Source organism: Colletotrichum abscissum, assembly GCF_030869225.1.
Source record: "Colletotrichum abscissum strain IMI 504890 chromosome Unknown Scaffold_73.1, whole genome shotgun sequence".
Classification (NCBI taxonomy): Eukaryota; Fungi; Ascomycota; class Sordariomycetes; order Glomerellales; family Glomerellaceae; genus Colletotrichum; species Colletotrichum abscissum.
In genome coordinates, this window is record NW_026850518.1 from 101,717 (window position 1) to 127,713 (window position 25,997).

The 25,997-nt window shown below is 52.1% G+C and overlaps 12 protein-coding genes across 12 annotated transcripts; 6 read left to right on the plus strand and 6 right to left on the minus strand.

Annotated features, from left to right (window-relative positions):
• Positions 1-298: 298 nt before the first annotated feature.
• On the plus strand, positions 299-1,893 carry CABS01_15788 (uncharacterized protein; the record flags this gene model as incomplete). Its single annotated transcript, XM_060549122.1, has 5 exons — positions 299-676; positions 737-841; positions 928-1,310; positions 1,389-1,456; positions 1,535-1,893. 5 exons carry the CDS (start codon positions 299-301, stop codon positions 1,891-1,893), a joined length of 1,293 nt encoding a protein of 430 aa, XP_060390978.1.
• A 232-nt stretch (positions 1,894-2,125) lies between these two features.
• CABS01_15789 (uncharacterized protein) lies at positions 2,126-3,212 on the minus strand (the record flags this gene model as incomplete). The annotated part of the gene is made up of 5 exons (XM_060549123.1): positions 2,126-2,256; positions 2,317-2,427; positions 2,489-2,704; positions 2,765-3,046; positions 3,095-3,212. 5 exons carry the CDS (start codon positions 3,210-3,212, stop codon positions 2,126-2,128), a joined length of 858 nt encoding a protein of 285 aa, XP_060390979.1.
• Positions 3,213-3,909: 697 nt separating this feature from the next.
• CABS01_15790 (major facilitator superfamily transporter) lies at positions 3,910-5,569 on the plus strand (the record flags this gene model as incomplete). Its single annotated transcript, XM_060549124.1, has 3 exons — positions 3,910-4,170; positions 4,235-4,738; positions 4,802-5,569. The coding sequence occupies 3 exons, from the start codon at positions 3,910-3,912 to the stop codon at positions 5,567-5,569; spliced, it is 1,533 nt and encodes a 510-aa protein (XP_060390980.1).
• Positions 5,570-5,935: 366 nt separating this feature from the next.
• Positions 5,936-6,550, minus strand: CABS01_15791 (cutinase; the record flags this gene model as incomplete). Its single annotated transcript, XM_060549125.1, has 1 exon — positions 5,936-6,550. One exon carries the CDS (start codon positions 6,548-6,550, stop codon positions 5,936-5,938), a length of 615 nt encoding a protein of 204 aa, XP_060390981.1.
• Positions 6,551-7,813: 1,263 nt separating this feature from the next.
• On the plus strand, positions 7,814-9,408 carry CABS01_15792 (major facilitator superfamily transporter; the record flags this gene model as incomplete). The annotated part of the gene is made up of 2 exons (XM_060549126.1): positions 7,814-9,110; positions 9,164-9,408. 2 exons carry the CDS (start codon positions 7,814-7,816, stop codon positions 9,406-9,408), a joined length of 1,542 nt encoding a protein of 513 aa, XP_060390982.1.
• Positions 9,409-9,663: 255 nt separating this feature from the next.
• CABS01_15793 (uncharacterized protein) lies at positions 9,664-13,754 on the minus strand (the record flags this gene model as incomplete). The annotated part of the gene is made up of 2 exons (XM_060549127.1): positions 9,664-13,487; positions 13,541-13,754. The coding sequence occupies 2 exons, from the start codon at positions 13,752-13,754 to the stop codon at positions 9,664-9,666; spliced, it is 4,038 nt and encodes a 1,345-aa protein (XP_060390983.1).
• Positions 13,755-15,864: 2,110 nt separating this feature from the next.
• Positions 15,865-16,116, plus strand: CABS01_15794 (uncharacterized protein; the record flags this gene model as incomplete). The annotated part of the gene is made up of 1 exon (XM_060549128.1): positions 15,865-16,116. The coding sequence occupies one exon, from the start codon at positions 15,865-15,867 to the stop codon at positions 16,114-16,116; it is 252 nt and encodes an 83-aa protein (XP_060390984.1).
• A 633-nt stretch (positions 16,117-16,749) lies between these two features.
• Positions 16,750-17,608, plus strand: CABS01_15795 (short chain dehydrogenase; the record flags this gene model as incomplete). The annotated part of the gene is made up of 2 exons (XM_060549129.1): positions 16,750-16,860; positions 16,928-17,608. 2 exons carry the CDS (start codon positions 16,750-16,752, stop codon positions 17,606-17,608), a joined length of 792 nt encoding a protein of 263 aa, XP_060390985.1.
• A 264-nt stretch (positions 17,609-17,872) lies between these two features.
• On the minus strand, positions 17,873-18,786 carry CABS01_15796 (short-chain dehydrogenase; the record flags this gene model as incomplete). The annotated part of the gene is made up of 2 exons (XM_060549130.1): positions 17,873-18,240; positions 18,294-18,786. The coding sequence occupies 2 exons, from the start codon at positions 18,784-18,786 to the stop codon at positions 17,873-17,875; spliced, it is 861 nt and encodes a 286-aa protein (XP_060390986.1).
• Positions 18,787-19,510: 724 nt separating this feature from the next.
• On the minus strand, positions 19,511-21,530 carry CABS01_15797 (aldehyde dehydrogenase; the record flags this gene model as incomplete). Its single annotated transcript, XM_060549131.1, has 9 exons — positions 19,511-19,560; positions 19,616-19,625; positions 19,697-19,983; positions 20,043-20,346; positions 20,437-20,469; positions 20,528-20,588; positions 20,641-20,856; positions 20,911-21,143; positions 21,210-21,530. The coding sequence occupies 9 exons, from the start codon at positions 21,528-21,530 to the stop codon at positions 19,511-19,513; spliced, it is 1,515 nt and encodes a 504-aa protein (XP_060390987.1).
• A 701-nt stretch (positions 21,531-22,231) lies between these two features.
• On the minus strand, positions 22,232-23,082 carry CABS01_15798 (uncharacterized protein; the record flags this gene model as incomplete). Its single annotated transcript, XM_060549132.1, has 2 exons — positions 22,232-22,965; positions 23,034-23,082. 2 exons carry the CDS (start codon positions 23,080-23,082, stop codon positions 22,232-22,234), a joined length of 783 nt encoding a protein of 260 aa, XP_060390988.1.
• Positions 23,083-23,533: 451 nt separating this feature from the next.
• On the plus strand, positions 23,534-24,230 carry CABS01_15799 (uncharacterized protein; the record flags this gene model as incomplete). Its single annotated transcript, XM_060549133.1, has 2 exons — positions 23,534-24,073; positions 24,135-24,230. 2 exons carry the CDS (start codon positions 23,534-23,536, stop codon positions 24,228-24,230), a joined length of 636 nt encoding a protein of 211 aa, XP_060390989.1.
• Between the last annotated feature and the right edge of the window lie 1,767 nt (positions 24,231-25,997).

Below are 25,997 nucleotides of genomic sequence, written 5' to 3' on the forward strand. Positions count from 1 at the left end.
CTGGGTTTCCATATGCAACCTTTCGCTTTGACGTCTCCCGTCCCCATACCATATGTCCAGGGCCCCTGTCAAGTACCGCATACTATCACACAACCAACATCCCACACTGGTGCATTTGCCGGGGTGTTCCAATCCGTTTAATTCTCCAACAGACATTTTTGATTGAACCCGAGCTTGACGTATTCGTACCTGACGCGGTTCGCAGCCGAATCAGGCCAACGCACATGCAAAGACGCTCCTTCGAGTCCATGCCAGGGATGTCAGGGACATAGGTGCAATAGAGAATTTTGGTCCTCCCATGAGGGACCACGGTCATCACCTCCGCTTCGGTGGCAAGGTTTGCTGTCTATACATTTTCTCCGAAACCCTCTTCACTACTAGTGGCGTCTTCGCAGAATGTAGAAACCGAAATCGATTCCTCTTCGAGACTCGTCCCAAGACTATTTCTTCGTCTCCGGCTCAGCTACTACGAAATCGGCGGAGAGGAATCGTCATGTCCAATGTGGCCGGAGACGATACGTGGCAGGCCGTCGAGCCTCAGGGGCTCGCATTGGGGCTCCTAGTCACTACCGTCACGTTGGCGATTCTGACAACTATCGTCATGGCCATGCGCGTGTTCATTCGATTCAAGACGAACAAAATCGGTTCTGACGACTGGGCTATGTTGACAGGATTCGTAGGTCGACTATTTTCCGGTCGGCTAAAAAAGAAGCTAACTGCAAGACCGTTCGTTTAGTCTGTCAACTTGGGCCAGTCCGCTGTTGCGATCTACGGGTCTTTTACTGGCATAGCGAGCAAAGATGAGACCATGAATCGAGCGACGAGCATAGAGGGCTACAAGGTACGTTGTGATGGCATTGGACAGACCTACTACACACAAATTAGTAGGCCTATTGTTGCTAAATCTATGCGGTCAACGGCAACTAGACACTCTTGATCTGGCAAGCCTTCTACGCTGGCAGCTTGTGCTTCATCAAGTCCAGCATCTGCATCACTTTAATGCGCATCACAAATCAGAAGGTCTATCTCTGGATCCTGCGAGGATTGATAGGCCTCTCCTTCTTGATGAGCGGCTCCGGCCTAATCGTCATCTTGAATCAATGCCACCCCCTCGACAGGTACTGGGACAAGAGTATACCAGGAACTTGCTGGCCACCAATCGTGGCCACCGCGCTTTCGTACGGGGCATCCGTTGCCAATGTCATCACCGACTTCAGCGTTGCGGCAATTCCGTTCTTTCTGCTTCGGCATGTGCAAATGCGATCTCGACTTAAGTTCTACGTGCGGCTCATTCTGGGACTGGGTCTCTTGTAAGTGATATTTCAAGATCTCTGCTAAACGTAGGGGATTATGTACATGAGGCTTTGACTAACTACTTTTGTTGGTAGAGCTGGCATTGCGAGTATTATCCGAGTACCCTTCACGAATGCGTACATGAAAGCGAGCGACGTTCTGTGTAAGAAGACCCGCGCATCCCGATTGTTTCGCTACAATCCGTACAAAGCAGCACACTGACATTCCTGCAACTGTGTAGACCATGCAGGTAACATAGTTCTCTGGACAATCGTCGAATGTGGCCTAGGCATCATTGCTGGCTCGCTGACAATGCTACGAGCTTTCTTCAAACGATTGGCCAAGGATACCAGCACGCAGGAACCCTACAACCGTTCGGGCGACACAAACCTCGTGACCTTTGGACAGGGAAAGGGACGACAGGGTCCGATATACGAAACGGACCTAGGAGTGACGGTGATTGGGGGAGCGGGGGATAATGACAGCAACAACAGCAACCATGACGATGACGCGGAGAGCACACGGCGAATCATCAAGGTTACGAGAGAAGTACGGCATAGCGTTACTAAAGAGAACAAAACCAGGCCGGTGAAAAGTTGACGTAAGATTCATGAATAACACTAGCGTCTATAGAGAATGAGTCGCATGTACCCAAGTAACGTTAACCCATTTCCCTTGTAAGATGGAGGATGTTCCCAATGAAGTGCATTATGGTCCGCCAAGTCATAAGGCGTGCTTTCATTGCCAATGGTATTCGTAAGTATAAAACTCATCGGAAAACCGAAGCGCCATGCCGATAGGCAGTTAAAGCAGCTTGACAAGAATGTTGAGACTAGATGTCCAAGTGCTTGCGAATCTCTCCCAGGACCACTTCTGGCTTTTCGGCATGAACACCATGATTAGCGCCCTCAACCAACAAAAGTCTAGCTCCGGGGATTCTTTCAGCAATCAACTTGGAGTTTTCTGCAACGTTTCATGGTTAGCGTGGACCAAGTTACTCTACAATTTTGGTAAAGTTCCTACCAGGAGGACATATCCAATCCTTGTCGCCCACGACTACCAGAGTCTTCGCTGTAATTTCAGAGAGTTGTTCAGTGTAATCAAAGTATTTCTCTTTCTCGGAGTATAGATCATCTGAGTTGAATGTCAATTAGTCTGGATATTTCACAAATCGACTCGGTTGAAGTTTACTTACTGTGAGACTCGGCGACGTAAACACCATCGAGGTTGCTCTTCAACGCTGCATCGGGGTCGAAAGTTTCCCTGTACAGCGGCATCATGGCGAAGTAAATCAACTGAAACTCGCGGTCGCTCTCATATGCACCAAAGACTTTGTTCTTCAACATGTCGACAGAGAAGCTAGGAACTTTGTGGATCCTCGCCTCCAGAGTTTTGACGGCGCCGGCCTCGTCTGGTGGTGATGTTGTCAACGCTCAGCCCTCATAAAGCCAGTGCAGGTTGCGCAACTTACGGTGATGAGATGGTGCAGTCCCTCTGAGAATCAGATGCGATACTTTCGGGGCGTACTTGATGGCATAGTGCTGTGCGAGGAAACCGCCGAAACTACCGCCGCAGATGATGGCCTGATCATCTCCAATGAAATGCTGTCTTACCGCTTCGATGTCATCGACGATTTGCCCAAAGGTGTAAGGCTTAGTCAACGAACTTTGGCCATGGCCACGGTAATCGAAGGACAGAACTCGAATCTTATCGCTTAACTGGCCATAGACTTTGAAGTCGGATTTATGATCACCTATATAATGTCAATTCTGGTCAGCAAGCTTGTCTTGTCACGCTGGACTTTCAATCAGTGTACCCATTCCGCGACCGCCATGCAGCGTGATCATGAGCGGTGCATTGTTAGGCCCGGCTATGCGATATGCCAGGCGGGCGCCATTGATGTTCACAAAGTCAACCATCTTGTCCTGAGCACCGAGTCAGTAGTTTCAAAATAGCGCTGGTAATTTAAGGAGTCATCAGAGATCCTCAAAGTTCACGGACAAGGTAGCAACATGAACTTTGACTAGTATGTGTTTGATAGCTACTATCACGTTAGATCAACACAGCGTTGAGGACTTCTGGTAAGGCGCCGTTCCGTTATCCAAAGGGCGTGTTGCATAAGAAGCCGAAGAAGCGGGGAGAGATCCAGCGAGCCGAAGCGAGAGCGGCCTTTGCTTGGCGTGCGAGTAAGGAGTCACTAAGCACCGGAACTAGCCCGACAGAAACTTCCAAAAGGGGTAAAGACACAAGGCCCCTCCCCGATACCACATCGGAAGGGAAAAAGATTTTGTTCTCGATGGCGCTTTGTTCGCCGTCAATGGTGAGTCGGTGACAGGACAGTCTCGGTCAAGTCAGCTTGAAGAAACGACTGCCGATGTCGTGCTCGACCCAGTAAAAATCGTTATCAAGTCTCTTTTTTCGGACCATCGACCGCTTCTCTAGTGTATCGAGGGAGGGATATGCTATGATAAAGAATCTCCTGCCCAGGTTCAATCTTCACTTTTGCCAAAGACGCTCCATCTGCTTGGCCTAGATCACCGACCGTGGGCACGTTTGGAGTTTTCTTGTGATCGTGCGACGAGATCAAATTTAGTGATAGCTGCAGCTCGAACCAGGATGGCGCCGCATCTTGATACCAACGCGGCCAATGCCATTAAGACAGTCGACCCAACCAACCGGAGCCAAATTAAGGACGGCATTTCGACCACGTCCGTCGCGGCCGAGACCGATACCAAGCCGGAGCCCCCACAGCAACCTGAATTCGCGGGATGGTTCCACTGGCACGAGCCCGGCACATCGCCGGAGGAGAAGAAGTTGATTTTCAAGTTGGATTGGTTTCTACTTTCATTCTCGTGTCTCATGTTCTTCATCAAACAGGTAAATGCACCTACCCCCAAGCATCGCGTTCAGCCGGAGTGCTGACTCCAGTGCTCTTCTTTAGCTTGACCAAAACAACATCTCCAATGCCTACGTATCCGGCATGTCGGAAGAGCTCAACTTCGGTCCCGGCAACGAACTCTCCTGGATGAACACGTACTTCAACATTGGAACCATCATTGGCGGTTCTTTTGCCAACCTGATCATCACTGTCGTCCGACCGCGCTTCTGGCTGACCGGGTGCCTCTGCACTTGGTCTCTCTTCGTGCTTTTCCTGTTCAAGTGCCAGACCGCCACGCAGTTCTATGTCCTGCGTTTCTTCATCGGCTTGTTTGAGTCTGCCGCATGGCCTGGCGTCATGTACGTCCTCGGATCATGGTATCGCAAAAGCGAATTGTCCCGCCGCTCTGGCCTTTTCGTCATGAGCGGTGTCTTGGGGCAGATGTTTTCCGGCTATCTTCAGTCTGCCTTGTATTCGGGTATGGGCGGAAAGGGTGGTCTGTCAGCGTGGCGATGGCTTTTTGTCTTTGATTTCATTCTTGCCATTCCCGTGGTGATCTATGGCGTCGTAAGTACCTCTCTTCGATATTGACTTCCATAGAACATCGCATCTTTCTAACGTCATTATTAGATTTGCTTCCCCGATACCCCTCACACGACAAAGGCTTTCTACCTCAGTGACTGGGAAAAGCAACGTGCTCGCGAGCGGATTGAAGAAGAAGGCCGCAAACCTGTCGGCAAGATGAACTGGTCCGTTATAGCCCGCGTCTTCGGCTCATGGCAAGTCTACGCCTTCACAGCAGCCTACTCCTTCTGGACTCTGACCTGCGGCTCCTACATCATTCAATACTTCACTCTGTACCTCAAGTCAACAAAATTGTACACCGTGCCAGAAATCAACAACATCCCAACCTGCGTTGGTGCCATCAACTTCGTGTTCATGGTCTCCACAGGCTACGTCTCTGACAAAATTGGCCGGCGCGGACCCGTCTGTTTCGCCGTCGGGTGTCTTCTGACGTTCGTCTACGCCGTCCTCGCGGCATGGAGCGTGCCACATATGCTACGCATGGCCGTCTTCATCCTTGCAGGGTGCTATGGTTGCTACACGCCTTTGCTGGCGGGATGGGCGAATGAGGCCTGCGGTGGCGATCAGCAGAAGCGCGCCTTTGTGCTTGGCTTCATGGTCTCCGTCGGCCAGGCTGTTATGATTCCCTTCCAGCAACTGCAGATGCCGAGCGGACAGGCCCCTGCATTTGCCAAGACACATGGGTGGAAGAGCGCGCTTGCATTTGTGGTGGCGTTGACTGTCTGGACTGGTGTTGGTCTGCCGTTACTTCAGAGATGGAGAGAGTCTCGTGTGAAGTTCAGTTCCCATGAAAGTGACAGTGATGAGGCTTAATTGCCCATCAATATGTAGGGTCAAAGGGCGGAGGACACAAAGTCCAGTGCAGTCTTTTGAAGCGATCAATTATGTCAGTGTTCTAAAGGTAATGAGTGGTGGTATGTCTACAGATAGACACAACTAGATCGACGTTATCTCGCGATGGTGGATCTCATGGGGTATCAATTTGGGAGTTTGAAATAAGAACCAGTGTCATTGACTAGGTAGGTGTATTCAATACAAGAAGGTTAAAGCCATACTGTGAAGAAAGGAAAGTTCCAGACATCCAATCGTATATCCATGCCACAAATCCAGGGCTCCCTTCAAGCATCTACAGGTAGATGCTCCTTCTATCAAGACGTACATGCCTCACTGATGTTGCACTCAAGCGAGAGCACCCTTGAGGAAGGTGCCTGCGGTGTTGACATCGGCGCCATATCCAATGTGGCCAGAGGCGCTTTGGCTCGAGCAGCTCCCGGAGCTGGCGCAGCCACCAGCGGAGCAGACGCCGTCGCCAGCAGCGCAAAAGCTCCTGAACTTGGCGGTAGCAACACCAGTGACAGCTTGACCCTTGAACGGGTCACCGAAGGTGACGGCCGCAGCGACGGCCTTGCCCGAGAGCTTCTTAGCGGCGTTGTGGACGACCATGCCGCCCTGGCTGTAGCCAGTGAGGACGATCTTGGTCTGGGGGCACTTGCTTAGCCACGAGTTGGCCTGGTTGGCCATGGCGACACTACCCGGGCCGGAGCCAGTTGCCTCGGACATAATGCCGGCCATGTCAGCTGCATACGTTGTGCCCTCGAAGACGGAGTCGGGGACGTTGGACGCAACGGCCTTTTGGAGACCGGGGCCGACAACGGTTCCGAGAGTGCCCATCTCGGTGGTGCCGCGGGCGAAGAGGACGGTGAAGGCCTTGCAGCCTGAGGTCTGGCGGATCTCAACGGGGCTAGCGGCCGCGAGGGCGGCGAAGAGGATGGTTGTGATGGCAGCGGTCTTCATTCTGAGGGAGTTGGTTGGTTGTTTGTGGTTGTTTTTGAAGGGAATGTCTTGTCAAAAGAGCGAAGTCTGGTATGGCGACGGTTGAAAGAGTGTGCGCTGCACTTGATTGGCAGATGTGTGACTGAAAAAAAGCGAAAGTGAGAAGTCGTGAAGGGACTGGATGGTTCTTGATGTTCCTACTGATCCTTCAACATATATCCTGATGCCCAGTGATATCTCATGCTCTTATACCTCGAGGCCTGTCAGCCCAACTCCCGAAGCTCAAAGTCTTCACAACTCGATAGGAGGACCAGGGATAGCCTCAAAGGAACCACGATGTCATCCCAAGTTTGAGGCGATGGAGCCTAGTTCGTCCAAAAACGATGTTTCTTGCGATTCCTCCGTTTCATACTGATTGGTGGCTTCGTCCGTAGACACCAATGTCTCAACCTGTCGTTCGCAATCAAAAAAATCGGGAAGCATCTGTGCGGATTGACACGGCACTCCCGTCGAGGATCAATGCGGCGTGACACTGGTCTCTCTGCGGCAATACCACCGGGCAGAAGACCGTGCATAATGTTCTGTTCCTGTTGGAATGCAGGCATCCTGACTTGCCTGGCCTGCTTCGGAGCGCTTGGACTTGGCCATCACACCTGTCAGACCCAGTTGATTGGTTCTTAGTTGGTCTGACTAGTCGCACCATTTCACGGGGTTTAGGAGATATTTCCCATTTCTCATTATGCATGTCGTTTCTTCTCCAGCACCCATGAGCTCACAAACGGGCGATGTGGGCACAACTGCCACACCGTTGTCTTGGCCATGAAGACAAAACAGGGAGGTTTCCCTTCATCATACCCCACAGTCAAGTTGGTTGCTCCGAACTAACCGACTATTGATCAAAAGACTGGAGATCGTCGAAAGGGAACAATTGATTGGATTGCTCTGGACCGAGGCTCTGAAGCCTTAGTGCGCCGCTCGGTCGGTAAGGAGGATGCCGGGAATGATCCTCCTTGAAGGAAGATCACGGATTAAGTGGGCGCGTGGGCGCCAATCGCATCTCATCCTCCTCGACATCAGGCTTAGAAAGTTCCGAAACAAGGATATCCATCGTTGATGTACTCGATGAATTCGCAACTTGCTTTACATACTACATATCTCAATCATGTGCATTTGATGCGCAGAGTTCGAATCCCTTCCGTCCCGCCAAGGCGCAACGCCGCTCCGTCAACCTCAACGGCTGTCCTCAGAACCTCTCCACCTCTTCAACTCCACACCACCGCCAAGATGTCTTCTGTTGACGAGAAACACGCTCCTGAGCCCGCGGCTGCGGCCGATGTCGAACCCGCCACCGCCGCCCCGACAACAACCGCTGTTGACGGCCCCGTTCCCCGCCCTGCCGGCTTCATGTATCGTGGCTTCCGTATTGCTGGCAAGGAGCTCTGGTACGCTTCGCCCCGCATCCAGCTCTTCATGGTCTCCTTCGTCTGCTTCCTCTGCCCCGGAATGTTCAATGCTCTCGGTGGTCTCGGTGGCGGTGGTCAGGTTTCCACAAAGGCCTCCAACGATGCCAACACGGCCTTGTACTCCACCTTTGCCGTCGCCGCCTTCTTCGCCGGTACCTTTGCCAACCGTCTCGGTCTCCGTCTGACTCTCAGCTTGGGTGGCTTGGGCTACTGCATCTACGCTGCCTCGTTTCTGTCCTACTCTCACAACCAGAACGAAGGTTTCGTCATTTTCGCCGGTGCCTTCCTTGGCGTCTGCGCTGGTCTTCTATGGACTGGCCAGGGTGCCATCATGATGTCTTACCCCTCTGAGAAGGAAAAGGGACGCTACATCTCCTGGTTCTGGATGATCTTCAACCTCGGCGCTGTCATTGGTGCTCTTATCCTCCTCGGCCAGAACATCAACACAACATCGCGAAGCACTGTTACTGATGGTACCTACGCTGCCTTCATTGTTCTCATGCTGCTCGGTGCCATTCTTGCTCTCTTCATGTGCGATGTGCCCAAGATCATTCGTGAGGACGGCTCTAAGGTCATTGTTATGAAGAACCCTTCTTGGCAGTCTGAGTTCAAGGGTTTGTGGGAGACTCTGGCCCAAGACCCGTGGATCATCCTTCTGTTCCCCATGTTCTTCACCTCCAACGTCTTCTACACTTACCAAACCAACGACATGAACGCCCCTCACTTCAACACCCGCACCCGCTCGCTCAACAACCTGTTGTACTGGTCTTCCCAGATTATCGGTGCTCTCATCTTTGGTTACGCCCTCGACTTCCCCAAGGTCCGCCGTAGTGTGCGCGCAAAGGCCTCCTACATTACGCTTTTCGTATTGACCATGGCCATCTGGGGCGGTGGTTACGCATGGCAGAAGAAGCAAGCTCCTCGCGGCGAGATTGAGGGCAACTTGGACTACCCCACCATTGACTGGACCGACGGCGGCGAGGCCTACATTGGCCCCATGTTCTTGTACATGTTTTACGGATTCTTCGATGCCTGCTGGCAGACGAGCATCTACTGGTACATGGGTGCCCTTTCCAACTCTTCTCGCAAGGCTGCCAACCTGGCTGGCTTCTACAAGGGTAAGTCACGCGTTCTTCCACTGTTTTGACGCGTTCATACTGACATGATACAGGTATTCAATCCGCCGGCGCTGCCGTCTTCTGGCGTCTCGATGGTGTCCAAACCGAGTACAACACCATCTTCGGCGCTACCTGGGGTTGCCTTGCTGGTGCCCTCGTTATTGGTGCGCCCATCATCTTCTTGAAGATCAAGGACACTGTCACCGTCGAGGAGGATCTCAAGTTCTCTGACGAGACCATTGCGGACGTTGCTGCCCCGGGTACGGTCGACACCAAGTTGGAGAAGGAGGTCGCGTAAACTGTTGTGCTGAAGCGAAACTGGGGGCGATGCCTGCATGATATCCACGGGAGTTGCTGGGGATTTTACGTTGACGAGGGACGAAGATACCATGATGTGCTATACGCATTGGATGTTGTAATGTTGGATTAGGTCCGTTTATATGTAATGACAAGGCTTTATCAAGTCACATCCAGTCATAATTGCATGTTAGTGGTAAACTGCTGCAAGCTTTACTGATCTATGTCTTTTGTCTATCGTGATGCAGCGTTCGTCTCATACATACCCCCGATGTCTATCCTCCACCTCCTCGCCGCCATAACCCCCGCCACCCGGCGTATTGACCTGGATATACTCGCCTTCCTTGAGGTTGATAATCGCCTTTCCGCCAAGATTAATCTTTTCCATCCCTCCCTCCTCATTAAACAAGAACGCATAATTCTCCCCCTTTTGCCCCGGCCCACCGCCAGCCATACCCCAGGGTCTATACACCCTCCGATCCGAAAGAATACTAAACTTGAGCGGAATACGCGCCTGGATTTCGCGGGTGATTCCATCACCTCCACGATGCTTCCCAACACCACCGCTACCTCTGCGAATACCGTAGGACTTGACAAGCACAGCCGTCCGCTTCTCAATGACCTCCGCGTCCGTCTGGCGCGTATTCGTAGAATGCACGTGCGTCGAGTGCTCCCCGTCGTACCCTGCCCCCGCACCCACCCCGCCGCCGATACTCTCACCGTAATTCCACCCCTTGACGATTACTCCAGTCTCCGGGTCCCGCCCGCCCATGCCCCAGCCGAAACTGTTCGCGCACCCCTGGCTCGCGCCGTGTGTCCCGAACGCGCGGAGGATGACGTCGATGACGCGCTGTGAAGCGAGTGTGCTGCCGCAGATGGCGACGCCGGGGCCGGGGTTCAGGACGGAGCCTTGCGGTGGGAGGATGATGTCTACAGGGTTCAGGCAGCCTTGGTTTAGGGGGATGTCGAGGCCGACTAGGCTTCGGATGGTGTAGATTATGGCGGAGTGGGTGATGGAGACGGGGCAGTTGTAGTTTCCCCAGACTTGGGGGCCCGAGAGGGAGAAGTCGTAGGTTGCGGTGCCGGTTTCGGGGGCGATTGTGATGTTCACGTGGAGGGGTGTGCCGTCGTCCAGGTGGTCTGTCGCGGAGAGACCGGTCGGGTGGGAGGCGGCTAGGGATTTGAAGTAGGTTCTGACGGCGGTTTCTGCGTTGGCTTGGATGGCGGACATGTACTTGTGCACCACAGCGACGCCCTGCCCCCCCTCGCCTTGCTCGGCGCAGAGTTTCCGGAGGAGGAGGATGCCGCGTTGGTTCGCGGATGTCTGGGCCTTCAGGTCCGAGATGTTGTCGGCGAGACGGCGGGAGGTGGAGCAGCCTGGGAGAGAACCTGCTTTCTCGAAGGCGGCGACGACGTCGGACTCGAGGAAGTGGCCGCGGGAGACGATCTTGAGGGTGGGTACGTTGAGGCCTTCTTCCCAGAGTTGGCGGGACTCAGGCATCATTGAGGTTATGCCTTTGCCGCCTATGTCTGTATGGTGGCCGCGGGAGGCGACGTAGAAAGCGATTTCTTGGTTGAATGTTTCGTCACTTGCTGGCTTGTCGGCGGAGGGTGATCCAGTATCAACAAAGACGGGCGTGACGACGGTCAGATCTGGGAGATGTGTGCCGCCCCATTGCGGGTGGTTCGTGAGGAGGACATCGCCGGGCTGGAGGCGGCCTTTCCAGTGGCGGTGTTGTTCCTGGATGGCGAATTGCATGGAGCCGAGGTGGATGGGGATATGGGGCGCGTTGGCGACGAGTTTGCCTTCGGGGGAGAAGATTGCGCAGGAGAAGTCGAGGCGTTCTTTGATCGAGGTGGAGATTGCGGTGCGTTGAAGGGTGGTGCCCATTTGTTCTGCGATGGCCATGAAGCGGTGGGCAAAGACGGAGAGGAGGATTGGGTCCGTGGTTTCTGGTGTCGCGGTCTGGGGTGCCGGTGTTGGTGTTGTGGAAGTGGAGAGGGGTAATGTTGATGAAGCTATTGTGGAAGTTTGCTTCTCGAGAAGGACGTGGGAGGAGAGGATGTACGCGCTGAACGTCGGCGATACAAAGATTGTCTGCGTCTGGTCGATGAGCAGAGCTGGTCCCTCGATTACGACGCCTTTGGGAACTTCATCCAGACGATACACGCCCGTCTCGCGCCACCCGCCGTTGATGTAGACCCTCTGCTTCATGCGCGACTCTGGAGCGGCAGCTACACCACCGCTAGCACCGCTCCTCCTATCCGCGAGCTCCTGAGTCGCAGACGTCTCCCGCATCCCGAACGCGCTCCCGGCCGCGCTGCCTGTCCCACGGACCTTGATCGACTCAATAACGATGTCCCGGTCCATCGAGAAGGCAAACTCGCGGAGGTGCGTGGCCTTGAAACTCCCTGCATAGTCACCATCCTCGGGGCGGGAGATTGTTAGGTTGGTATCGGTGCCAAAGTACCGCAGCACAAGACTCTCGTCAAAGACCAGAGAAGTCTCATCCGCACCCTGGGATACTAACTCTTGCGTCACCTTTTCCTTCAGCGCAGCTAGACGGTCAGCGACGTGGGATGCTACCGCTCCTTGTACGGCGCTATCGCTGTGTTTGAATTTCGCACCGTACGGCTCGAGGGTCTCGCTCTGTAGCTCTGCCTGCGCGATGCCGTATGCCGAAAGCAGAGAGGAGAACTTGTGGATCAAGATGCGGCGGATGCCGAGTTTATCGGCAATCTCGCAGGCGTGCTGCCCGCCTGCGCCGCCAAAGGAGACGAGGTTGTGGTTCTCGGGGGCGAAGCCGCGGGCTTCTGTTGCGTTGCGGATGGGACGGGCCATTGTTTCGTTTGCGACGTCTAGGAAGCCTAGGGCTACGTCGTGTGGCTGGAGAGTCTGGTTCGTCTGGTCGTTGAACTCTTCCGTAATTTGTTTGAACTTCTCTTCGACCACAGCGGTATCGAGCGGCTCAGAGGCGGACGGTCCAAAAATGGAAGGGAAGGAAGACGGAACAAGACGGCCAAGGAAGAGATTCGCGTCAGTGACGGTCAAAGGCCCGTTCTTGCGGTAACATGCCGGTCCCGGGTGCGCGCCGGCGCTCTCAGGTCCTACAGCTAAGAGACCGTTGCGCGCAAAGAGGATCGAGCCGCCGCCAGCTGCTACGGTCGCGATGTTGAGCATGGGCGTGGTGATTGTGCGGCCAGCGATGGAGGTTTCGGTAAGGTAGTCGTACTTCCCATCGTACCGCGAGACGTCGGTGCTGGTACCACCCATATCGAGGCCGATGACGGGCGTGTCGTCCTGAGGGTCATAGCAGGACCTCGCGATGCCGACGACGCCGCCTGCGGGACCGCTCAGGAGTGCCTCATTGCCGCGGAAGCGGGAGGCTGCTTTTAGGCCTCCGTCGGAGCACATAAAGTCTACGCGGCGTGGCGGGGCGTCGGGGAGGAAGCCTGTGTGAAAGGAGGCGACATAACGCTGGATGACGGGGTAGAGGTAGGCTTCTGAGCATGTTGAGGTGCTGCGGTTGAGAAATTTGATGGTGGGAGAGGTTGATGACGAGGTTGTCACGTAAGAGAAGGCGAACTCGGGAGAGCGGGCGAGGGAGGCGACGAGGTCTTCGTGGGCGGGATAGAGGTAGGCGTGCATGAAGGAGATTGCGACGGAGGTGTAGCCTGCATCTTTGAGGGCGCGGAGTTGGGAGCGGATGAGATCTGGGTCTGGGCGGCGGAGGATGCGCATTAGATCGCCGTTTGGTGTACTGACGAGGTCTCCTTCTCGGGGAGTAGTTGATGAGGATGAGGTTGGTGATGATACTGAGGCGGACTTGAGAGCGGCTTCCTTGTCTAGTGGCGTTGGATTGAGATCGTAGTCTGCCGGCACGATGCGCTCATCGATCTCAACGACGGTCGAGTGTAAAGCCGTGGGCTTGCGAATGTTGAGATCAAAGAGTTTCGGACGAGACTGATCGCCGATGACGCAGACATCTTTGAAGCCTTTGGTGGTGAAGAAGGCGAAGCGCTCCCCCTTGTGTTCTAAGAGGGCGTTTGTCGCGACTGTGGTGCCGATGCGGCATGATGCTAGGAAAGTGTTAGAAACAAGATCGAAGAGAGTTGATTAAATGAGTATGCACCGATGCGCGACCCATCGAGTTTTTGGCCGATGGGGATGGGCTTCTCCTCCACGAATTCGAGGACGCGCCTGATGGCTTCTGTTGGGGCGTCAGGGTAGTTTGCCGGGTCTTCGGAGAGGAGCTTGAAGATGAGAATTTCACGGCCGTCAATTTCGGCGATGACGTCGCAGAATGTACCGCCGCGGTCGATTGAGACTCTGATGTCGGCGGCCATGATGCTCAGGAGAGATTGGCAGTTCCTTGTGGTGTTGATTCTCAGATGAGTTTTGGCCGTGAGTCAGGACTCAGGGATTCAAGATAAATGTTTTCAGTGAGTGCTCATCATTGAGAGTGAGCTGAAGTGCACAAGAACTCGCTTAATTCCAGCCTTCAAGAACGTGGTTTATGAGCGGACATGAGTAGAACTCATTAGAATATATAAGAGAATGTCGTGAGAAGTCTCATTAGTCTTGCCGTTCCTTGCGGCAATTCATACCGAGTGCCTGGTGGGAGGGTCCGCCGATTCCGCCCCTCCTCAGACTATTCACAAAATAAACAAGCGTCTGCTGGTCGGGCGTGTCGGGCGCCACGATTACGTGCGACCGGACGCCATCCGCCTTCTGCAGACCCAGCGTCGGGTCTTCTCCGACAAAGACTCTACTTCGCCAGCTCATGCTTATCGCCCATCAAGTGAAATCGGCCAAATGGGTTCGGTATTGTGTCTACATTTCACGGGGTTCATTTGGCGGGAACGAGTTTACTTATACATACGATTGCGCCATTGATCCCATAGAATGCGCACCTTAAGTCATCCCCGGATGTTTGCCCCGGGGGACGGGTCGATCATGACCCCTCTCAAAAGTTACGTGAGCACCGCGGTGTCCGGCTTCCGAGGCCGGAACCAGGGTGCGCCACCGTCTGTCAACCGGAGCTTTCCTGTTATGTTTGCGACGAGCAGAATGCTTGAGCTAAGTTTTGGAGATCGCGTGGCAAGTATCGTTCAGTTCGGACGGAATAACGTGGGAGACTGAGTCGAAGGCCAAAAGACACGCCGATCACTCAAGAAACTTGGCAGCCTCGGGCAGACAACCTTGTTAGGCACTCTCGTGGCACACAATTCTGCGCCGGCCTTTATCACTGTTGGGCTCTCCCTTCGATGAGTTCGTCAACTGGCAGCAGCTCAGACGCCATTTTGTCCATGAGATTGGTTTTTGTGGCAGCAAAACTGGGTGCACTGAACTGGAACTCAACAACTTCGAACATTTCCACTAAACTCGGCAATGTGCGTTTGCAACATCGCTTGGGTCAACAGAATCACTGGCTACGATGGGATCTGTCTTCTGCCATCTATCTCACCTCATGATAACAATCGATTCTCGTTTCCGGCGAATCAACTGGCAACAAAGTGTTGTTAGCAGTCGACTCAGCATATGCACGTTGAATCTCCCGATTTTTTGCGACTGACTCGGCGCGTTGTGGGCTGACGTGAAGAGAGCCCGGAGGCCTACACTCTGAGCTCACTGGTCTAGGATCGCTAGACATCACCAAGGTCATACGCGAACCTTGAGACTTATCAAAGACTTAGCAAGACTTGCTAATCTTGCTCAACGCGCGCGCCTCGTGGTCCATAAACCCAAACACCTGAAAGCGGCATGACATTTCCGGAACCCAGTATCCGCAAGAATCTGGGGAAAGCCTTGGCTACTTTCACTTTCCACCAACGAGCTACCCAGGCAAAGCGCGCCTAGTGAGCCAACGTCCAACAGCGCTCCGCTTTGCAATATAATTAAGTTGCCATTGTCCGTCCGATTGCTTTGTCCGGCAACTGTTTCCCAAGGGGGTGCTATACAGACTTGACTACTAATCAGGGCTGCGAGACACCACGCGTTCAAGTTGAAACGTCACTGTTAATATAAATGGAACGCATGAGAGCAAAGCCACGCCACAGAAGCCCGAAAGTGTTCGTCTCAGCACACGGGTCTTTTTTTAAGGTTCTCGGTTGGGCGGCACTACGCACCAAGCCCACGGTTCCACGGCGACACCGACTACCTATCCCACTCGGAAGCTCTCGAGTTGCGTCGCTTCGCTTAGGATGGCCTCGAGACATCGACTCGAGTCAGCGAGATTATGATGCTCTATCAAAGGCTTGGACGGCAGTTGCTCTCCGTGAATCGACGAGAAACTTCTATATAAGTAATTGAGTGAATCCTTCAATGGCGTGATATTTCTCCTTCATCTCAACATCACTCACTCACACAACTGTCTCTCTCGCTATAACTCACTACCAAGTATCAACTTGCCGCCCTTTCGATCTCAATCAATCACCACCATAAACAACAGCCAAAATGCAGTTCCCTACTTTCGCCGTCCTCGCCAGCATCATGGTCGCTGGCGCCTCCGCTCAGGCCACCTACGAGACCGCAAACTACCTGTCCGTTTGCCAGCAGGGCACCAACCTCTTCTGCACGGGCAACACCAACGTCTGCCAGAAGGGCAAGACGGACACCTTTGACGCCAAGGCTACCAAGGCCAACGAGGAAGCCTGCAAGGGCCTTCAGCGCGGCAACAGCTGCACGCAGACTGTCGCTTGCGTCTAAATTCTCTGGACCAAGTTCGTTTCTTTGATCATTCTCAAGCGATGAGGGAGGAATAGATTGTTTTCGGCATGGTTGATGGCGTTGTTGTTTAGCACAAGCATTGGCGAGGAAAGGGGTCGGCCGCGAAATGGGGCACCCGCTGCATCAAGATCGCAAGTGAGAACGGCCAGCCTGAATTGGACTTCGCATCTTATCATGAAGATGGCGCACTCGAACAAATAAAAGCATCCTTCTCACACTTCTGACTGCCATCGTACCTAAGTGAAGTGCAATGTCCCTTGTAATAGGTTGCCTTACCTCTGGCCGAGCAGCCATTCTACCTATCTAGGAGCCTCGGGGACCGGGAGCACAGAGCTAGTGTTTGTTGACAGGCGAGTTCGAGTCGTGCGAATCGAGGAGCTTCACTCTTGACATCCCACCCGAAAGCCGTGTTACAAGACCCGTTGTTTTCCTCCGGATCTTGCTAGATGCCTAACTGCTATTGGAAAGAATTCAAAGTTTAAAAAAAGTCTTGGATCGGTTGGACCCCGCTTTATCTTCAGAACGTTTCCCAGTTCCCACCACGTTTGTTGCAGTCCTAGCGTCGTGGTCTGATACTCCATCAATCCAGTGAAGATCTGCAAAAAAAAAAAAATGGCCTCTACGCAAGCTCAGTCTCTACACGGCAAAGTCGCTATCGTGACTGGCGGCTCCAGAGGAATTGGTGCCGCCATTGCTGTCGAACTAGCCAAGAGAGGGGCAAACGTCAGTTCAGACCTTAGTCAAGTTTTCCGATCATTGAAGAACCTGGACTTCTGACAGGAACCCCTAGGTCGTTATCACTTTTGTTTCAGAGAACAGCGTTAGTGTTGCGCAAGATGTAGTAAACAGCGTCAAAGCCTTGGGCAATGGGGCGGATGCCGTCGCAGTGCGAGCCGACGTGTCCTCGCCCGACTCTCCCGCGCGGGTCGTCGAGACCGCTGTCAAAGCGTTTGGAGAACACATCGACATCCTTGTGAACAACGCCGGTATAACGTCCAAACTACCCGTGTCAGAAGTTACACCAGCAAACTTCCAGGAGAGCATCGACGTCAACCTCAAAGGGCCCTTTTTCATGTCTCAAGCCGTCATACCGCACCTCCGCCGTCCAGGCCGCATCATCAACATCACCTCCGTCGCAGCGCGGGGCGGCTACGCCTCCGCGAGTCTCTACTTGGCCTCCAAGGCCGGACTGGAGGGTCTCACGCGTGCCTTAGCCGCGGAGTTGGGCCCGGCGGGACATACCGTCAACGCGGTTGAACCCGGTGTCACGGAGACGGACATGGCGCGCGACTCAGGAGCCTCGGAGGCTCACGGGGAGCACGTCAAGATGATTGTGGCCATGACGCCTTTTGAGAATCGGATGGGCAAGCCGGAGGATGTCGCGTATGTTGTTGCTATGCTTGCGGAGGAGCAGGCGAATTGGGTTACTGGGCAGACTATATCTGCTTCTGGTGGGTTCTCAATGTTGTAGGCTACCTTAAGTCCGAAATATACAGCTGCCATTCCGCTCAGGAGCCACTTCAAGATCTTATCAAACGAGTTTGCGTGTCTCATAAGCTTGACTACGATTGTTCGAGGGGCGGCAGCCCTCTTTGATGTTTGGGTTGTTCGCTGATAATTTTGGTTTACCGTCAAACTCCAGACTGATTGTGATGAATTATTCAAAATTGCGTAGATTTGACTCCAGCCCCTGCCCAAATCCCAGGCCTTACTGACGCTTACAACAACAAAACGATCACGCGGCCATCATGAGCTCCTGCAGGCGGCGCAGAACCTCGTCCTCACCAGGATAGTCAGGACCCTTGATAGACTCAAAAGCCGGCAGCAGGACGGCTTCGTCAATCTCCTTGTACTTTCCAAGCTGCACGTGAATCACATTCCCGTTCCGGGATGTATCGGCCATCAGATACGCTGCGCCGCGGGCAACCGCTTCTGCGGTCTGGAATTCGACTCCAATCTTGGCCATAAGGCCTTTCAAGTCCGGCAGTACGCTGCTATCCGCCCACGTTGGCGCCAAGGTATTGACTCTGATGGGCAAATTGGCGGATGCGATGAGCGGGATCAGACCACGTCCGAATCCGAGGACCGCATGCTTGGCCGTGGCTGAGTTGTGTTGTTAGCTGGAAAGGCGAGCCACGGAAAGGCCTCAAACTTACAGTAGTCCACGGCACGAAGCCGTTGGAGACCGGTGGTAGAACCGTTGATGACAATACTGCCACCCTCGGCCTGTTGCCGCATGTAGTATATCGCGATCGTAGCCGTGTGCATTACACCTGTGAGACTGACATCCAGAAGCTGGTGAGTGGGTTCCTTCAGATCGCCATTCTCATCTACTTCCGTCGACAGATAGTTGGCGCGGGGACCGAGGCCAGCGTTCGCAAAGACATGATCGATACGTCCATAGATCTCTTTTGCCTTCTTGAAGAGTGCGATCTGTTCAGCCCAGACGGTGACATCGGTCTTCACAAACGTGTAAGAGTTTTCGGGTTGCTCCGCTGGCGGCTGAATATCTGCGTTGATGACGGAAGCACCCTGTGAAAGAAGCGTGTTGACTGCAGCGAGGCCAATGCCTGATGAACCTCCTGTCACGATGGCCACCTTGCCCTTGAGCTCGACCAAGTCTTTGTCTTCAATGAGGAATTCGGCCATTTTTGTGTACACAAATGCGATGTCGTTGAGTTGGAGTTGCACACACGTGGCTTGGCGGAGCTTGTCGATATTAATAGCTGATTCACCCCAGACCCAGTCACTCGCAGACATTCTTCAACCCCATCCCAAAAACCAGGCAACTGTGATGTCGTGCAACGTGTCGGTGGCCGAATGGGACTCAGACCGGGATTTGGACTGTATGCGGTGTAGCCAGGCCCATTTTCAAGCTAGGGAAGCGGAAAAGCGGCCACTTTGGACTTTCTGTTTTAGTTCCAGAGTGCGACGCGTCGAGTAAAAAGCGTAAGCTGGGTGAGGGCCCTGGTGCTTTGCGGTATTTCTCAGTGATCAGTGACAGGGGTTTTTGTGGGATGTGCATTGGGGGCGGCCGCCGTGTCGCAGAGCAAGGGCAGGAATTATATTTTTGACGGTCTCGTAGCGCTGACTGGACCTTGCCGGTAAGTGAAATAATGTGTCTATCTCCTAATAATTGTAGATCGTCCCCTGCTGATCGAACAATATCCAAGTTGCAATCTCCAGCGCTCATATGACTGACGCTGCATGTCGTTACCAGAAAGAAAGGACTGAAGGGTTCAAAAATGCCGTAACAGTTATCTACTTTGAACAACATTACTTGCAGGCTAATATCCTTACAATTGAGGAGAGGCATGTCGGGGAGCTCATGATTCAAACAGACTTCTTGCTGCACTCAGTCAAGGACTCACGTCTAACCGGTATACATGATTGTGAAGAGGGGTAGATACTTGAAGATCGCCGCTGGCTTTAATCGTTTAGAATAAGATTGAAATGCATATGTGACCAACTGACTAACCACCAGAGATCTATCACAGACTTCAGTCTTTGAAGTGAGGGTGGAGTGCATGAATGACAACGTTGAAACTACTCAACTAACAACCTGCTTGTTGAGGAATAGGGTTTGCACATTACAGAACCCTTTCAGGCCATTTGCACCCCACTCAGTTCCAATACCACTCTCCTTGTGCCCTCCGAATGGAGCTAAAGGTGTGAGATCGAAGTGTGTGTTGACCCAAACATTGCCTGCTTGGATTTGCCTAGCAATCTTGGCAGCTTTCTCCAAATCGTTTGTCCACACGGATGCTCCAAGGCCCATCGACGTGTCATTGGCGCGGGAAACAACCTCATCCTCGCTGCTCCAGGAAAGGAGAGGAACAATGGGACCTGTTCAAAATGCATCAGAGCCAAAACTCTTATGGTTGGCAAGGGCTGGAGGAACCTACCAAAGGGCTCCTCGACGACCAGGCGCGACTTCTCAGGAGGGCGATCGATGATCGTAGGAGTGATGAAGTAGCCTTGAGACTGCTCAACGTTGCCGCCTACGGCAACTTTCCATCCTTGAGACTCGATGTCCGAGAAGAATTTCTTGACTCGTTCATACTGCATCGAGTTTTGCAGAGGCCCATGAGTGACGCCAGGTTGTGAGCCATCACCAAGGTTGTACCCCTTGACGTGCTTCACTAAGGCTTCCTTGAAGCGGTCAAAGATGGTCTCGTGCACGTAAATACGTTTCAAATTCAGGCAGATCTGATGTAAAGTGTAAGCGAATAGTTCTGTGTAACTACAGCATTATCTCAAGGTATTGGGATATAGGAATGATAGGATAAGAACACATACCTGGCCGGAGTTGAGAAAGGCGAAAAACGCCACCTATATTAAGTACTTTAATCAGTCGTACTAGGCTGCGAACTCTCTGGATTATACACACCTTTTCAGCGACCTTGTCAACATCTACATCCGGGAACACGATAGCAGGATCGTTTCCTCCCCTTTTGTCGTCAGTCTTTACCATAAGGTAATAAGCAATGCCGATACACTCACAATTCCAGCGTGACTCTCTTCAATGTCTTGCTTGCGCTCTGCATTACCAATTTCCCTGTGGCTGTGGATCCAGTGAAGCTGATCTTGTCAATGCCGGGGTGACTTGTCAACCAAGGGCCAAGGTCGTCGTCTCCGCTCAGAGACTGAACCACACCCGGCGGAAAGAACTGTTGCGCTAGTTCAACTAACTTCAGCCCACAGTACGGGGTGAATGGTCTGCGAGTTTCTTAGCATCCATAGCATAAGCTCCCATTGTGCCAACATCCTTACGATGGCTTGACAATGATCACATTTCCAGTCAGGAGGGCCGGTGCGATTTTGCCCGTCGCGAGAAGCAAGGGAAAGTTCCAAGGAACAATAGCGCCGACTACACCCAGAGGAGCATAACGAGTGATAATGGTCCGGTGATCGGTGTCCTCTACAACATCCTCCGGTAGTTGGATTCCGGCCATGCCATGGATCCAGCTGATCGCCGCCTCTGTCTCAGCATCTGCTTGAGGTATCTAGGAAGTGTAAGCGTAGCTCGGCAATTTGATGCTACAAACAAGACTGCGGCTTAGGGTTCATACTGGCTTTCCTTGTTCAGAGATCAGCAAGTCTCTGAACTGAGTTCGGTGGCTATCCACAGCATCCGCATATGCCAAAACTGCCCTCTTTCGGTCTTCGTAGGAAACTTTCGACCATGCTTTGAAGGCATCTTTTGCTGCAGCGACGGCAAGATCAAGATCCTTGCGCGTAGCGATAGGGACCTCTGCTTTCGCAATCAGGTTTGCCGGATTAATGCCATGACGATTCTTCTCTGTCGGAGAAGCTTTTCCGTCGATAATTTGGACAAAATGATCGTTGAAGCTCAGAGCCTCAGAGCGGCCAGTATTGGTAGTGGCGGACATGACGCGTTGCACTTAGAGCTTGGAAATCACCGACTGTAGAAACACAATTTGTACCCCGCACATATTGTTGAGGTTAAACTGACAGGCTCGTAATACGTACAGATTGGTATGAGGGCATCACTCAACGGATATCTAAGACATTTCGGTTACTCAGCTGGCAGCACGAATACCCCGCATCTAGGGACACTGCAAAGACCGGACCGACCGCCGACACATCGGATATCATCTCCTTCTGAATCCTCGGCTAATATGAAAGTCTTTGGAGAGCTTCGGGCACATACCATATGTCTCTCGGTCCGCGATGTTCTCGTACACCCATACATCTACTTCACCCTCTTTTGTAAGTACATCACGAGACTTGAGATGGTTATACTCAGCCTTAAGCTGCTCAACTTGATGACTTCAAATATTGAACTTGTTCAGCAGTGTCTGTCCAGAAGGTCTCTATGTGAAGAAACTGCTAACAAGGTCCATACTTCGTCAAGGCTCTTTGCCTGGTTGCAACTTGCTGATTGGGTAGGAGATGCACAACGAGCCACAATGTATCAGGAACTGTGTTTCTTTTATCGACATGGCGTACTGCCCAAGAGATCTAGTAAGATGGAAAATGATTTCAAATCCTCGCGGAAGTCAACCCCGAAAGCTAGCCTCTTCGCACCGGATGATACGGGCCCAACGCTTTGCCGAAATTGAGCTTATAATCATTTCGCAACACTTCCCAAATAATCATCAATCTGAACATCAATCTTCTTTGAAGTCTTCCAAAGCACAAACATGGCATATCCAGATATGCTTGCCGTTCCTACAACAATGACTGGCCAAGCAACAGGAAACACAGGTGCGGTAACAAACAACAGCATTCCTCGGATCAGCCGTCCACGCCACGCAGAATGATACGGTGCTTCTGCCTGTTCTAGATTCTTCATGATACATTTCCCTTGAAGTCTCCTTTTCTGAGGTCCATCAGGCATGAAGCGAGTAAAGAGAACGGTAAAGGTTTGTCTAGCAAACCACCAACAATTGTGGTGAAGGAATGTGTAGTCGGATGCTGCTTGGTGGATTATTGAGAGTATGTTTGCCATTTTCGCCAACGTTGGAGGCAACGGACCAAGATCGACATCGTGTAAAGTCTCGTCGTCATGGTGAACCAGGCTTGACTTACAAGGTGCCGGTATGAACATCAACTTTGCTTCCTTGTCTGTTGCCTGCTTGCCCAAATGGCCCATTCGTTCAAGTCTAACCCACGAAGTTCTTGCCTCTTCTTGACCTGTGATGCAGACCAACAGGTACTCGTGTTGCAAAGTGCTGTGCTCTCTGCTCCATATGACCCGGGTGACTAAACCAGGTGTCTGGTGGTTGATAATATGGCGAATGATGCCCAAGCCTTTTTGTCCCAAAATTCCTTCCATCTCCAGTCGCGTTTGTAGCACCGAGCCTGCGACAATAAAGAGTAAGAACCGCATTTGGAGTTTTGTGATTCACTGATCTAACCATTTTGCTTACCTGTAACTCCTTTGGGGGTCGTTGGACCTCGACTCTGTGATGCACCCATGATTTGCTTGGAAACTAGTTACTATCTCAGGCCAAGGTCGAAGAAGAGAACAGACAGGGCGATCATCAAAGGATAAGAAGCGAGTTGCAGGCAGTCGATGCCTAGAATTTCTTTAGGATGCCTTGGAGATATGCACATTCATATTGCCACGGCCGACGCCTCTTTCGGTGGCACTGCCTCGTTTTGGCGTTTCTTCCTGGGTAGGACGCGGTACAGTCCAGTAAGGCAACCGAGACTAGCACCTAGCTCAGCCAACAAAGCCAAAGATCGTCAGCTCGCGATGCGATAGCTTGTTGGGCTCGACATAAATAGTGGCCGTGTCTTGCGTGACATTTGCAGTCAGGTGTCATACTCTTACACTCTCCTACACCACATCATCTACTCACCTCCAGGTTTCTGCGCGCTTTGACTGCAAAGTGGTTCAAGGCTGAGTTCTTTCTGTTGAGTGAAGATGGCTACGACATCAACGCCACGATCCCCAACCGGCGGCCAGGGACCATCAATTGTGTCGGGAGCCACAGGCACCAACCGGCAAGCCCCGCATGCTAGTGCGTCGCGGCCACATAGTCCGCCATTTTCTGCGTATCTTCAGCTTGTCGCATTTACTGCCACTATCACGGTTTCCGTTTCCATCTCGGCTAGCCAAGGATTTGCTACGGGAGGAAACTTCTTCGGTGTTCCTCTAACCAATGAGACTGATCCACCCATAGCAGCTGCCGTTCAGGCTACGGCAGACGCTTCGTACTGGCTCTCGTGGGCAGCAGCTACATCCTCGGTCTCATTGATGATCGCACTCATTCTACAGTTGATGCAAACAGATGAGATGTTCCTCGATGCGCTAGAGAGGACAGAGGGGGGCCGCAGCCACGAACTACCAAGAGCAGTCGTGGGGGCTGGGAGTTGGGTTGCTCTCTTGTTACAAGCAAGCGCATTAGCGTTCATAGGGCAAGCCCTGAGGGCGATTAACAGCAACAGCGGGAGCATGATACAGGTAAATGCCACTCTTATTTGACTTCTGGTGCTGGTGCATTGTAATTCTAATCTCGATCCAGTGGGCACTACTTGCCGTGGGGACAACTTTCGTGACCTTTTACCTACACACCATCAAGTTCCAGGACACGGTTAGGGACTTATTCCAAGATACCTGAGTTGAGTGAGTGGATATTCCTATGACTGAAGAGTTTTACTTTAGTTACAAGCGCTGATAGCGGAAGTGCTCTGATTATTGTAGAGTTCAATTGTGCGAAGGATAGAAGAATTTTGGCCGGTAGATATCATGCGATCTGGAAAGTTTAGTGCTTGAGCGTCGCTTCAAGTCCCCCGATGACTTAGTCTCGGTTGAATGTGTAGAGACCTCAAGACCTCCAGCATGGGGTTGAGCAAGACGAGCGCAAAAAAAAAAAAAAGGTTTTACTCTTTATACTTGAAATTTAAGGCGACAAACACCTCGTCTGTTCGGGTTCGTTCATGAATTATAGACTGTGACTATTGTTTTTTGTTTGACCGTGCATCCTGAAGGGCTAGAACATGCTTAGAAGGTAGCAACGGGAAAAGTGGTGACGTCTCACATGAAGCTTGATAGAGAGTACAAAGGTGAAATGATCTATACAGACCTACTTTGACAAGTGGCATGGATCGCTCCATGGCGATTAGTGTCAAGTCGTTACCCAACTACATGTGATATTCCCCCGGTGCCAAAGCAAACCATTCGAAATCTGTTCCCATAGGTTGCGATCATACTACCTCGGTAGTGCGTTGAGAGTCTGTACAACATCGCTTGGGCAACATGAACAGTCGGCTTAGAACCACTGGTGTGAGGTGTCATTGACTTGCTATAGAAGGAGGTGATGCAGCAATATCGAGCATGCATTCAATTCAACTTAGCATCTAGGGAAACGACAAACGTTGCCATCATCGACCCAGACCTTGAAGGTGCTCGCGGTACTGATACTTGATGGTTAGTCTACTATTCTATGGCACGAAAACACTGGCGAGGTTGAGCCACCCACTTCATGATCTCGTCCACTCTGTATCACAGTCAGAATTTGTGGCCAGACACCTTCTATACATCGCCACAATTGCAATATGTCTCTAGTAACTAGACCGATCTATCGATTTGTTTACGATACTTTGATGACAAGTAAGTCGCCGTTTCGGATTACAATTACGAAGCCTTGGCAAGAGCTTTGATATTAATTCGCGCGCAAAGAAAGACCCTCATTTCCACGATTCATGGAAAGACCACTATCATTGAGATGTGTTAATAAATCTTAACGCTAATGATCGCTGACTTTGATTAATACCAAGGCCATGCGAATTACAGCCATGAAGTGGCAACTATATTAGCACTCACTTCGTAGTCAATATACAGCCAAGGCAAGTCAAAGTGCTCAATAAATAACAGAACCCGTCCAAGGCAGGCACGCGTCTAGTAGCAGAATGAAATAACCGACCGCACTTTGACAATCATGCTTCATCTAAGCGCTTATTAACATCTTCAAATAACTTGGCGACTACGATTGCCCCAGCCCTTAACCAGATCGTCGACGGGCCGAATATGGCAATGATCATATGATATGAATCTAACAGCTCTATTGATGCCATACTACCTGTGGAGAAGCTACCTTCAAGCGTGGCGAAACATCCATTAAGAGTTTGCCTAATGCTATGCGACTTCCAGTCTTCAGCGTCGCATCGCTAGCAACTTAACTGCTGTGCTATCGTTCTCAGTCCTTGAAACCAGCTGTCACCCCGAAACTCTCCGAATATTGGTCGCCGCCATCCTAACTACAGTGGGGACCCATTAGTGTCCATACAGCGCACAGTATCCCGCAAAATCAGGGATTTTCAACAGTAAAAATAAGCATTAAGCATAACAATAAAAATAAAAATAAAAACATAATATAATATATTAA